General features: G+C 41.5%; 1 protein-coding gene across 11 annotated transcripts in view; it reads right to left on the bottom strand.

Annotated features, from left to right (window-relative positions):
- Positions 1 to 13,818, bottom strand: part of HSPG2 (heparan sulfate proteoglycan 2) — a 2,126,006-nt gene that overhangs the window by 158,263 nt on the left and 1,953,925 nt on the right. For all 11 annotated transcript variants that reach the window (XM_044063227.1, XM_044063230.1, XM_044063231.1 and 8 more), the window contains one exon: positions 4,382 to 4,460. In XM_044063227.1, coding sequence (XP_043919162.1) covers positions 4,382 to 4,460 — 79 coding nt within the window. The remainder of the gene's footprint in view (positions 1 to 4,381; positions 4,461 to 13,818) is intronic.

The following is a 13,818-nucleotide window of genomic DNA, read 5'->3' as shown; positions in this document are numbered from 1 at the left end:
CCTTGGCAGGAAATCAGAACAAAAAACCCAAACAGATGTTTAATAAATGTAGGCAATTTCCAGTTAATATTTCACACACAGTGAAACTAGCTAGAAAAGTATGCAGCAGACAATATTAGTGCTATAAATAACTCATAAAAGTAAGCAAAAAATAGGATACTTAATGTTATATATTACAGATCCGAGTTTGCTCAGTGCCTTTCCTCCGATTAGCTCAGTGTGAGGTATACACACACACACACACATATATATATATATATATATACACACACACACACACACACACACACACACACACACACACACACACACACACACACACACACACACACACAGATAGATATAAATATAGATATACACATGTGTTTACTTCATTCAGGACAGCACAAGTGGAGGCTCTAGTGAGGAAGTGGCAAGAGCTGCTATCACAAACAGATAAGTTATGTCAAGGGGTGTGGGTACAGGGACAAGTGCCACAGGTGGCTATCCAGGAAAAACTGGCTAGAGGTGGTCGGAGACGATGAGGTAAAGGGGAACAGCCAGTTTTAGAGCTCACAGATTTGACTTCCAGATGATCCCATATCCAAACTACCTCCCACTACCTGGCCTATGATCCAGAAGAACTCAAAGGGCTGTGCCAGACATGAGTCCAGAAGAGATACAGGAGCCAGAAAGGAGCTTGACAGAGATGCCCTCAAGATCTCAGCAACAGCTGACAGGTTCATCAGTACCTGTCTTAATGTTTTCTGGATAATGGAACTTGGACAATATTATGTCAGATGCTCAATTATTTATGCTGGTGTGACATATGAGCATGGGAGACAGGTGTAAATTGCAGTTTGCTTGGGGATGAAAGCACTGGAGGGCACATAGGTGAAGGGGAGGAGTAAATTTGGGAGGGGTTTACAGTTGATGGGAGTCTGTGGTATGTCTGTGAACAACAAGGATTTTCCACTCTTACCAGGTATCAGGGTGTTAAGCACGGGAAGCCAGGTAGTGGCAGCTAGTTCAGACATGGGACTGCATTCATTTCTAGCAAGTGGATCAGCTGGTAAAGCAGTCTTTATCACAGTGGGCATTCTACTGGTTTTAAAGGAGAAGATTTGGCACCAAGATTTTGTCAAGGTTTTTGATCTCATAGGCATCAAGAGTGTTCATCTGGTGGTGGAGGTGGAGTCACCTTGGATCAAAGATCTCACGGCAGCCTTGACCGCTTTGGGGAAGAGAGGTATTCACCAAAGACTAGAGATAATTGGGTTTGTGGGTTTATTTCATGGCTGTGATGTTAGAGGAAGAGCTGCAACAGGCTCTACTGCTATCTTATTTTTTTTTACAGTGAGGGAGGTACAGATGCTTGGGGGGGTAATGCCTGGCTATGGTAGGATCAATGTTTTCATAAGCTCAAGGCAGTGGATAAGTCTTAGGTATAGTTGCATAAGTATCCTGACACCTGGGTGGGAACCAAGCTGGACAGGTCAAGCAGTGTGATCAGTGAACAGTCAGAGGGAGTGCAGACCAAGCTGAAAATATGTTGAGCTTTCACTGCAGGAAAATGTTGGGCTAGGGCAACGTATGAAAGTTGGGAGAAAAGAAAAGGGGGACAGAGGGATTTAAGGGAGCTATTCTTTTCAGGTGAAGCTGGTTAGGAGCTGGCACATTTACATAAAAGTGTGAGTCAATTATAGGCATATCTGCTTATGGACTACCCTAGTTAGGAGCTGGAGCAGGAGCTGGTGAAAGGATTTTGAGGTAGTTCTGCGGTAAAATCTAAGCCGGTTATTTTGGTTCATATCTGTAACAATCTGAAGAAAGTTTCGGCAAGGAAAATCTAGTGAAGAAATTGTTGGACAAGGACTTGACTGCAGGTAGGCTGCTAGGTACTTTAAAAGTTCTACTATTTAATGAATGTCCCATATCTCCATTGAGCTTGGTGCCTAAATAAATCACCAGGGGAACTTTGGTTAACACATCACTTGCCCTTCCCAGAAGGTGCTTCTGTCAATGCTCATATTGACAGATCAGAGTTTAACGTTCAGTGTTCATCTTTGGATGAGGCAATAAGGGTGATCAGATCATTTAAGGATATCTGGTAGGCTAAACTGGATATCAAGTCCACATTATTGTTATTACCAGTAAGGAAGCAGGACTGGCTTATTTTGGTCATGCATCTGAATGGTAAGTTTTACTTCAACAAGGCTATACCTATGGGCTGTGCAGTCATGTGTGCCACTTTGGAAAAGTTCAGCACAGCATTCCACTGGATGTGGCATCAGAGGGTAGTTGGCAGTGGAGCAGTCCATTACTTGGATGATTTTTTATTGATTGAGGAAAGAAAAGAAATGCTAGTCAGAGTTACACTCCTGGTGGAGTTAAGTTGTGGTTACGGAGCAGTGGAAGACTGCTAATGAGTTTCTAATGAGCAGTTTAACACTCTGCCTACTCTCTGTAAGGATGTGTGGTTGGCATTATTATTAATGCTTAAGAGGAAGTTGAGCTATCGATCACAAGAGCTAGTTGCAAAGTCATCAGAGTTCTTAAGTTGTTTATTTGCATGAGTGGGGACAGCCCAGTAACAAATTGTTTTGCATGTTGTCTCCAATTATTCAGATGACTGTAAGCTGAATCCCCAAATGACTTAGCCATCCTGCAGGAAGTTTTGTCTCAAGTAAATAACTAGTGCCAAGATCATGGACTAAAACTAAATTCCAAAAATGCATTATTGTATCTTTTAGAAAGTCATCTACCCCAAGGAAGTACCACACTGACAATATACCTCTAAGAGTTGACCCATTTTTCAGGACTGGAGAACTTATTTAGAGAATGACATAACTTTTGACCAACATGTGTCCATTGTTGTAAGAAAGTCTTTCTATATTGCACAGCTTATAAACAAAGGGATTGTGTCTAGATCTAGGGATGTCACTGTACCCCTTTATTCAGCCTCATTAGGCTAATCATGGAACAACCCCCCCCCCGCCCCCCCGGCAAGTATCTGTTCACATTCACAAGTGGCACACCCTCTGAGATACCTTGCTTAATGGAGACAAGGCTTGAACAACATGTCCTAAATGGACCAACTCAAAGCCCTGTCACTATACTTGGTATCCTACAGACTGCTAACAGGTTACCTGTGTCTGGCATACAAGGTATCCTCAGATCCCATACTGATAGATTTACTGCACATCGGTAAGTCATATGGCATCAGAAATACTCAGTCTAGGGATATAAACCTCTTCTGCAACATCAACAGAGTAGTTTGGAGGGACAGGTGTATCTCACAGAATATACTGCTGCTGTGGAACAGACTCACCATTCACATAAAGCAAAGTTCATCCCTGTCCATATTCAAGTGCAGCTTAACCTATGGATAGAAAGCAGAAAAATTGTCCCAGTACTGCCCCTGTACTACTAATGGACAGAGGCAGCTCCTAAATGCTTTATCCTATGCACACGTCCCCTCAAATTATCTATGGCAGTATCCTAGTTATTCTCATTAGGACTAATGTACAATTATCAATTATGGCATGGATAAAGCCAGTCTCTAATCAAATAGGATTGGTTAACACTCTCTGATGCATATAATAATTTTCTTAACACATGAAATATCGGTTATTCCCCATGGAGTACCCCATACAGATCATGGGCTAACATATACTCATAAACTGACTTGTATTTAAAGACAGTCTCCCACATTTTTGTTGAACTTCTACATAGCAATTACTGAACTATTTACATTTCAGTCCTACTAATTTCCTTGTTGATACTAATCTCTGTCACAATCAGAGGAAGCAATGTTATCTAAATGTTCAATTCTACACATAATGTAAAAGAAACACAACCTCTTTATGTACACATTACCGTCATGTTTGTTTTATCTATATTTACTATCAAGTTATGTGCTAATGAATGTTTTTATTTGTAATTAACATATCATGCCATAAGTGTTATAATTAAAAACCTTCTAAATCATCTGTATCAGTTAAAACACCACACTCAAACTCAGCCTAAAAAGTTTTATGATGATGCTGTACACAAAGCATCTCGAAACATGAGAAAGATTTCAAAATAACACTTACAGAAACAAAGAAAATACACGTTTTAAAGATGAAAAATCTAATGCAGAAGCCAGGAAACTGCACTAAAAGGTAAATACAAACATACCGTTCCATTTCTTAGGATTATGCAAAAACATTCTAGAACTGCCAAGTTACTGTTTATACCTTTCTGTTGTGTTATCGTCCTTATCATGGTACAACATGGATTAACTCTAATTTTTAGCTATGAATCTTTGTATATTATATTTTTATCTATTGCCATCCTTTAGTGGTGGGCAAGAGCACAGATATTCTAATGAATGTAGTTTTCTCACTGGATAACTTACCACACCCTGCCAGAAAATAACACCACTTGGAGATGTAGTGCGGACCTCCAACTCAATTATTTCAGGGAGTCCTCGTTTACTAGAAAACAAGAAAGAACAAAATAAAAATGAAACTTTTTCTGTGTCATATGTTAAACTGTACTAGTGTGTCTTCAGGAGTGATAAGTACAACTGCAAATGAAAATTAATGATATACAAGTGCTCACCATATCAATTTATATTTACGAGATCTCTTACAGAGGCTATAACACTCACGATACATGCACCCAGTGGCTTTTCACACAGCTCTTTAAAATCTCAAGTCTTATGCCAATGGAGGTACATCCCCTCTGGTATCTACTGGTATTTCTATACCCTTTTTTAGAGGGCACATGCAGACTGATACCCAGCTTTCCAAATTCATTTAAACTAATATTTTCTTCCATAAGAAACAATCAAAAGTTATAGGAACAAGAGTTAAAATATTTGGTGATTTAATTTGCACTATAATTCCTCTGAAAGGCCCCACAAAAAAGTACAGTTGTGTACCTACCATAAATGTAGATGTTCGAGTGTATTCACTGTTGCAGTCATTACTCTTGGGTTATCCTGCTGGCAGGCCACCCGCAGTTGGCCAGAATTCCAAAGTCTAGGTCTGGCGTCGGTTGCTGTCATTTCTTCCCTGACATCAGTGCGCCAGGGGTATAAAAGTTGCAGCCGACGCTATTTTCTTCAGTTTTTCTTGCCCCAGATGTCAGGTGCCCCCAAGTTGGAAGGCTGAAAAAATATGCCAATAAAAATGCATGCACAATAATAACATGTCCTTCATCTACAAGCAAATACACCAAATAGGTTGTATAGGATAGAGAAGTGCAGAAAAGTCCCAGCAAAGAAAAGGGGGATGGTGGGTGGGTAACCTGGACTGCAACAGTGAATACACTCGAACATCTACATTTATGGTAGGTACACAACTGTACTATGTTCATCATGTTTCACTGTTGCAGTCATTACTCTTGGGTTGAATCCCAAAGCTGAGGAAGGGTGGCTGGGCTAAATAGGATTAGGAGAGGCTATGAGGCCCTGCAGAACTGCAGTGGCAAAGCCTGCTCTGGACTTAGAGTAAAGAGGTAAGTGGCAGTGCTTTGTGAAGGTGTGCACTGAACTCCAAGTTGCAGCCTCTAAGATATCTTTGGTTGGTACTCCTCTGAGGAAGGCTGCTGAAGTGGCTGCTGCTCTGGTGGAATGAGGCCTAATACCCTTTGGCACTGATTTGCCATGTTGAAGATAGCAGAAACGGATGCAATGGCCTATCCATTTAGAAATAGTCTGTTTTGAGATAGCCTTTCCTTGTGATCCTGCAGCATATGACACTAAACGTTGCTCAGTCTTTCTGAAAGCTTTAGTTCTGTCCAAGTAGAATCGTAACTGCCGGTGTATGTCCAAAGAATGCAGAATTTTCTCACCCTTGTTCTGTGGATTAGGATAAAAGGTTGGCAAGTGAATGGTTTGGTTGAGGGCCACACTGGACACCACCTTAGGCATAAATGTAGGGTTTGTCCTCAGAGAAATCCTGTCTGGATGAAAAATGATGAAACGTTCCACAGCCATGAGTGCTTGTAACTCCGAGACTCACCTTGCAGAGGTTATAGCTAGGAACAGAGCTGTTTTCCAGGATAAGAATTTTATATCTGCTGTTGATGCTGGCTTGAAAGGAGGCAGTGTGAGTTTTTCCAAAACATAATTAAGGTTCCAGGTTGGAATTGGTGCTCTCCTTGGAGGTCTAATGTTTTTGGCCCCTCTGAGGTACTGCCTTAGTAAAGGATGAGAAAAGATAGGTGGTTCCGTATTGTAGTGGGCTGAAATGGCACAGGCATGAATCTTAATAGATGAGAAAGAAAGGCCTTTGTTTAGCATCTCGGTTAGGTATTGTAAAATCTGAGGGATATTTGGTACACACGTTTCAATGCCTTGTTCCTGGTTCCAAGCACAGAATCTCTTCCATTTTTCAGCATAAGATTTTCTGGCACTGGGCCTCCTGGCCTCCAACATAACATCCATAACAGCTTTTTAAAGAGGAGTGTTCTGAATGGCTACATTATCCGCCATGCAGCCAGATTTAAGGTCCTGCATTGGCTGTGCATGATCTGATTGTTTTGTTGGGTCAGCAAGTGAGAGGTTTGAGGCAGTATCCATGCTGGACCTTGAGACAAGCTCTTTAGGATTGGGTACCAGTGCTGGCGTGGCCAGTCTGGTGCAATCAGTATCATGTTTGGCTTCTCTTGTCTGACCTTTAGGAGTACCCTGGGAAGGAGAGGCAGTGGGGGAAAAGCATATACTGTTAGATTTTTCCAGCTGAAGGATAGGGTGTCCACTTTCCATGCTTGCTTGTGATAAATCCTTGTGCTAAATCTCTGTAATTGGCAGTTGTGAGGGGAGGCAAATAGATCTATGTCTGGGCATCCCCATTTCCTTATTATCATGCTGAAGACTTGTGGATCCAGTTTCCATTCGTGGGGATCCATGAGGTTTCTGCTTAGTTCGTCTGCCAGAGTATTTGTTTTTCCTGGCAAGAACTGTGTTGCAGGCGAACTTGAAAAGCCAATGCTGTGTCCCATATGGTCATTGCTTGTCTGCAGAGGGGGTAGGAATGTGTACCTCCCTGCTTGTTTATGTACCATATAACCGTAGTGTTGTCTGTCTTTATCAGTAATTGTCCTGGATGAAGCAGGTCCTTGAAAGCTGTCAGGGCATTTTGTACAGCTAGCATCTCTTTTTGATTGATGTGAAGATGCATCTGGTTTGCAGGCCATGTGTCCTGAATACATTTCCTGCCATATGGGCCCCCAAGGCATAATCTGATGCATCCGTTGTCAGTGTCTGTCTGGCTGTAGGTAAACTGAATGGCAGACCCTTGTTGTGGGGACAGGCTTTTGCCCACCATTGAAACTCCTGTTGCAGGCAGGGGATGAGTGCAATTACTGTCTCCAGGCTGTGGCAATGTTGAGTCCAAACACTTTTTAGATACCACTGTAGTTTCCTCATATGCAGTCTGGCATATGGAATTAGTAGAATGCAGGATGCCATGAAACCCAAGGCCAGCAGGATTTTCCTTGCAGATAAGTGGGTTTTTGTTGCCAAATTCTTGAAGTAAGTAGCCAGTTGCTTTTGTTTGTCTGGCGTGAGATAAGCCATCTGGGCAGTTGTATTTAGGCTTGCACCCAGGAATATTATTTCTTGAGAGGGCACTAGTTTTGATTTCTTTTTGTTTACTCTGTACCCTATGCCAATTAGTAATCTTTTTACAAACGCCAGATGCTTTAGAAGAATGTCTTTGTTCTCTGCTTGAATTAGGCAGTCGTCCAAGTAGGGATATATTTGAATTCCTTTTTGTCTGCAAAACGTAATTACTGGTGCCAGGCATTTTGTGAAGACTCTCTGGAATGTTGTTGTTTGGTTCAAAAATTCTACGAACTCATGTGCAAGTTCTGAGTTACCTTTAAAAAGGATAAAAACATCATCAAGAAAACGTGTATAATAGACTAACCTCTCCTTCCATACAGGGTTATTGAGGTTATGAGTTAAATTCACCTACAGTTTTGCTACTGATGTGATTGACTACCTTGATGTTAGGCTGACAAGAGATCCGTCTCTTACCAAGTTAAAATCAGTTATGTTTAGGAAGGACACATATGTCAGTTCCTTCCTGAACTACACCAGCGCACATCCTTTCAAACTTAAAAGAGCTATAGTGAAAGGCCAGTTGGTGAGGGCGGTTAGAATGTGCAGCGACTTCTCTGATTTTTCATCGGAATGCACATTCTTGAAGGGTTTGTTTTTGAATCGTGGTTATCCCCTAAATTTAATCGAAGATTTGATTTACGAAGTAGAAACAAAGAGAGTCAATGGCTTTTACAAACCTCTTTTGGCTAGTCCGCTTATAGCAGACTTGGACCTGGTTGAAGTTCAGGACACCTCAATAACTTCAACCATAGGGTTTGTTGTTACCTCTGCAGTGGATTCTCCATCAAATGAGTACCCATGTAGTTTCATTACCACTTTTAACATTAATTCTAAATCTATCCAAGAAATCTTGATTAAGAATTGGTATTTAATTTCCAGCAATTCTATGTTGGTGGAAAAACTGGGAGAAAAACCTTGTACAGTCTTTAAAAGGGGCAGGAACATCAAGGAACTACTGCAAAAGAGCTCAGTCCAGGAAATTCATAATAGGATCATGGGCTCTTTTTCATGTGGCTTTTGCAACTTGTGTAATTTTATTAAGACTGGCAGTTCATTTTGCATTAGGGAGAAGAAATTTGACATACATCACAGGATCATTTGTAGTACAAAATCAATCATCTATGTGGCCTTCTGCACCTGTTGCTCAGCCTTCTATGTCGGGAAGACCGACAGAAGGTTTAAGGAACGTATCTACCAGCACAATTATGCCATTAAAAACAACAAGTGCGAAAACTCTTTGGCTAAGCACATAGTGAATTGTCCTGGCCACTCTTTTTTGTTTATGGGTATTGACCATATCCCTACTTCTATTAGAGGAGGCCCTACCTCAATACTACTAGAAACTCGTGAACTATTATGGCAACTAAAGTTGGATGCGTTTAACATACCAGGTCTCAACGATAGTCGCAATATTGCTGCTTTCTTAAAATATAAATCTTATTTGAGATAGCTTATTGGTTTTCTGGTACAACTAGTTCAAACAAATTCTGGTTTGTATCTCCTCATTCTTTGTACATACTCATTCTTTTTTGCCTGGAGATAAGTACATCCTAGTTAGGTGTTAGTGCTTTATATATATTTTAGCCATTGCATCAAATAGAGTGTCTATATAGTATAGACCCTTACCTTTTAAGGGAGGTTTTATCATAGGGAATATATTCCATTTGTCATACGACATGGATTTCCCTGTGAAGTTGTTTGTTATTTATCTCCCTTTGTGTAGTTAACAAAATAGAGTAGGTAAATACTTAAATCCCTACATATTTCTCAGGGAGGTTCTCCATTGGGTATATACCTGTTTTAGTTTGTAGAGTGCATAAACATATTATTTTAAACAAGATTTTTATAGGCTTTTTATTATTATAGGTTTTTGTTTTTTAGCAGGCTTTTTGAAGTCTGATAAGATAATTTAAAATACATTTATTATAAATAAGTTTTAAAATTAGGTTCTAACTGTTTCTTGCTTTAACTATGAATTTACAGCACTTTTTGTAGTGTAGCTATTACAGTTATGTACACGACGACTGGTGCCATCTATTTGGCGGATTCACAATTAATTATATTGTTGAGCAGTCGTTGGTGTCACATTGATTGTGCTATTGATTTTTTCAGTTTAGGCTGATGTGCTTGATGTTTTGTCCGATTTTATGGCTCACAGTATGTTATTTTCATTTTAAAATCAACCTTCTCAGGAAGTGATGTAACCACATGATTAGCATCTATTTATATAAGAGTGTGTTATTAGCTCTCTTATGACTTTCTCTGAAGAAGCTACCTTGTGTGTGTAGCGAAAATGCTGCTTTGTCTTGTGTGATAAAATAAAATTTGCGTTAGGGAACTATTTGCTTGGCGAGGCTCTTCTTGTTTTGAGGCAACACTTTACCGGTCTGTCGTTGTTTTATTTGGTTGTAGTTCCCTTGGGACCCTGAGATATAGTTTCTGGGTCAGCAGCGGGGTTTTTATACAGGAATTTATGAGAATCCGGGACCCTGTAGTATCTGTCTGGCTTAGCAGGTGCAGGGGGTAGAGAGTCTGGGAACAGGCCGGACTCTGAGAATACATCATCTGCAATGTCTAGAACAGGTGGAATAGCAAGGGGTCTGTGCTGAAAAAGTAGCAGAAAATCCCTGAGCCTTTTCTTAGATTCAAAATAATCTTGGCTCTCCCAGTGGAAATGTTCCCTCATGGTATGCAGGGTTTTCCCAAAAGAATAAACCTCAGGAGGAGAGGCTAAAGGAATGGATTCTTCAGCGTCAGAATCCTCATAGGGAAGCATGGAGTAATCTTGTTCAGAAGAGGAATCAGAGGAAATAGAAACCTGATCAGAAGAATCATACTCTGTCTCTTGCCTAGGCCTCTTATCAGGAGGGGGATGGGAACCCCTGATCAAAGTAATTAGGTCTTCGGACATTTTGAGCATCTGTTTTTAGGCATGGTAGTCTGAGTAGGAGAATGCTGTACTTGTTTCTTTGTCTTTACTGCTGAGGATGGCTTAATATATAGTTGTGTAGGTCTGAAGACACCCTCAGAAGCCGATGCCTGCTCAGCAGCTCCGGACCCATCTGAGGGAGTGATTTCCGAGTGTCCAATACCTTGAGTATCCAGAGGCCCAGTCAGCTCCACGTGGGAGTCGGAAGTGGCCTGTGGCTATGAGGTAGCGGGTGCCGGGGGCTGCAAAAGCACCTCACTGAGAACTGGCGACTGGCCTAGAAGAGGCTTCGTCGTCGGATTTGGACCTCAGATGCCTATCCTTTTCCTTGTCCTTGCATTTTTTGTAAACTGCGGTTGTCGGCTGATCCAATGGCATTATATAGTTAAGTCTTCGGCCAAAGTAATGAAATGCAAAATCAAACCGACGCATGATAGTGCGTTGGTTAAATGTAGCACAAAACCGACAACTAGCAACGTTGTGATCAGGGCCTAGGCAAGGAATACAGTAAGAGTGAAAATCCTTATGAGGTATTTGCTTCCCACAAGAAATACAATTGTTAACTTTTTCTGACATTGGTCTGGAGCAAGAAAAAAGTTTCCCCAATGGGGTACTTAGCTTTACTGAAGACTTTGGATCTGAAATTCGGATTCGAAAATCTCAGGAGTCGGCCGACCGGCACTTGCGAACTGCTTTTGGTTTGGGCACCGCGTGGCAAGAAAGACTGAAGAAAATGGCGTCGGCTGCATCTTTTATAACCCTGGCGCACTGATGTCAGGGAAGAGGCGACAGCAACCAACGCCGGACCTAGACTTTGGAATTCTGGCCGACTGCGGGTGGCCTGCCAGCAGGATAACCCAAGAGTAATGACTGCAACAGTGAAACACGATGAACATCAAGGAAAGAGAGCTGGTGGTGGGGCACTGCAGAAGGCCATCTTGAGCAAAAACTGACACGGTGAGAGCTCACATATATGCAGTATCTTACTTCAGGGGAAATCTGCAGTGGGATTAATGGTTAGGTAAGAGTATGAAGCTGTGACAAACCATCATACAGAGAAACATGAAAGGCAGGCATAAAGAATGGACTCTTGAGGAGTACCCTGAAAAAGAGCCTTCTCAAAAGATACCATTCTATAAATTCAGACTACAAAGTTTCATTAATTCCTTTAATGTAAATGCTGCCTTACTGCGGCATCCACTAGCACCACAACTTTATTGTGTGCAGAAATAACCATCTTCTACTCCTCCTTTCTTAGTTTTAAAAATCAAAAAAACCTACAATTTCTAAAATTAAGAAAAAACATTTCACAGTCAAATTAGTTTGAAATATTTTGCTATCAGAATTAATTTTTAGTAAGGTAATTATCCAAAAATTACTTTAAACAATGACGTAGTCAAAACAAAAAAAAAAAATTGAGAAGGCATACCACTGATTGGCATATATTCCCCTTCCTTCCTTACTACAAATTAACAAATCATAGCTACCATAGCTACCCCAAGAACAGTTAGAGTCCAGCATAAGCACTGAGATCATTTGTTTAGTCAGTGCTTAGCACAATCACATGACCACGACCACTGAAATTAGTACCCATCCTCCCATGTGAGATCACTTGCTTAGTCAGTGCTTAGTACCAATCACGTCTCACATTTTAGGACCACTGAAAGTAGTACCCATCCTCCCATGTGAGATCAGTTGTTTAGACGGTGCTTAGTACCAATCACATCTCACGTTTTAGGACCACTGAATGTAGTACCCATCCTCCCACCAGTTGGGGGTGATTTTTGATTCACAACCATATTAGAGATAAAAACTGTATACCGAAGGCCAGATGATTACTTCTATGGGTTGTGCTCACAGCACCCATAACTCACAGTAAAATCAATGGATTTTTTTATTTTATTATTGTAATAAAACAAAGATCAGAGCAGGATATGGAATGACAACATTAAGCAGCAGAAACTGCATTTCTGTGAAGAAACAATGCATTTATAGGTTCATAGGTTCATACTAGGCTATCTGCCCTAGGGCATTTATAAGCCTAGCCAGAGTGTGTTTGGCTTTCGCCACCCATTTTAAATTAATTTTGCTATGCCCTTTTTCGAGGTTAGTATACTGTGCCTCTGTCTAACAGCGACACAGAAGTGATACCCGGGATAAACCTACGATCTCCCATCCACTCATCAAGATTCCTCTTGAAGAGAGTCAATCAGGGACTCTGCCTAACCTGGACTGGGATTTTATTCCAGAGTGAAGGGAGCCTCTGGGTTATGAATCTGTCCCTCCAGCATGTCCTACTTATTTTAGTGCTGAGGTTCAAGTCTCTCGAGCGTGTAGCTCGATGGGATTTGGATTTTTTGAGGTGCAGCATGTCCCTTAATTCCGGGTTGGACATGGCCTTATACATCAGGCACAGGTCACCTCTGAGCAGGCGGTATGCCACTGAGTAGAGCTGGAGTTTCTTTAACCGGGCAGCATATGGCATCTGTTTGAGCCCTTTGATCCTCTTGGTGAGGTACTTTTGGGGTCTTTCCAGTTGCTGCAGGTGTTTGGTAAGGTACATCCCAAAAGGGGCATTGTACTCGATTATGGGCCTGATGAGGGATGAGTAAAGAGGTACGATGACCTCCCCTAATCTAGATGTGAATCCCTTCATGATTAGGTGGGCTATATAAAATGTTTTTCTAACCACTTTGGCCACGTGGTTGTCAAATGAGAGATTGCTATCAACTTGGGTCCCCAGGTCCCTAATTACTTCTTCTGTACTTAATGGATTACCACCTATGTGGTAATTTGTGGGCACTTTGTTTTGCCAAAGGGGATGACTATACACTTTTTGGCGTTTAGCTTGAGGCCATGGCTCTGGCACCAGTTGTCTGTTTCTATGAGGCCCTTTTGGAGGATGCTTGTGTCGGCTGGAGAGTCAATTATGGCGCCCAGTTTGCAGTCATCTGCGAACTTGGTCAGCCACAGTCCTTCCGTGTTGGCCTGTACCTCCGAGAAATATATACCAAACAAGAGAGGTCCCAGGACTGAGCCTTGTGGGATGCCACTTGTAACTGGTTTGGGGTCTGACATGGCTCCAGCAATTCTAACCATGTGGGTTCTGTCCTTGAGCCAGTTTGCAACCCATCTAGTGACATAGGGGTTTATATTTAAGCTGGTGAGCTTATCTATAATGCCCGAGTGGGGTATTGTATTGAAGGCTTTTGCGAGGTCCAGATAGGCTGTGTGGACCACCTTCCCTTCATCAATGGCCTTGGTGACTGCTTCAAAGAAGTCAACCAGG

This window comes from Protopterus annectens, chromosome 2.part1 (assembly GCF_019279795.1).
Source record: "Protopterus annectens isolate FY-2018-M chromosome 2.part1, PAN1.0, whole genome shotgun sequence".
In the NCBI taxonomy this organism is placed as follows: domain Eukaryota; kingdom Metazoa; phylum Chordata; order Ceratodontiformes; family Protopteridae; genus Protopterus; species Protopterus annectens.
This window is presented reverse-complemented; position numbering and strand designations above follow the sequence as displayed.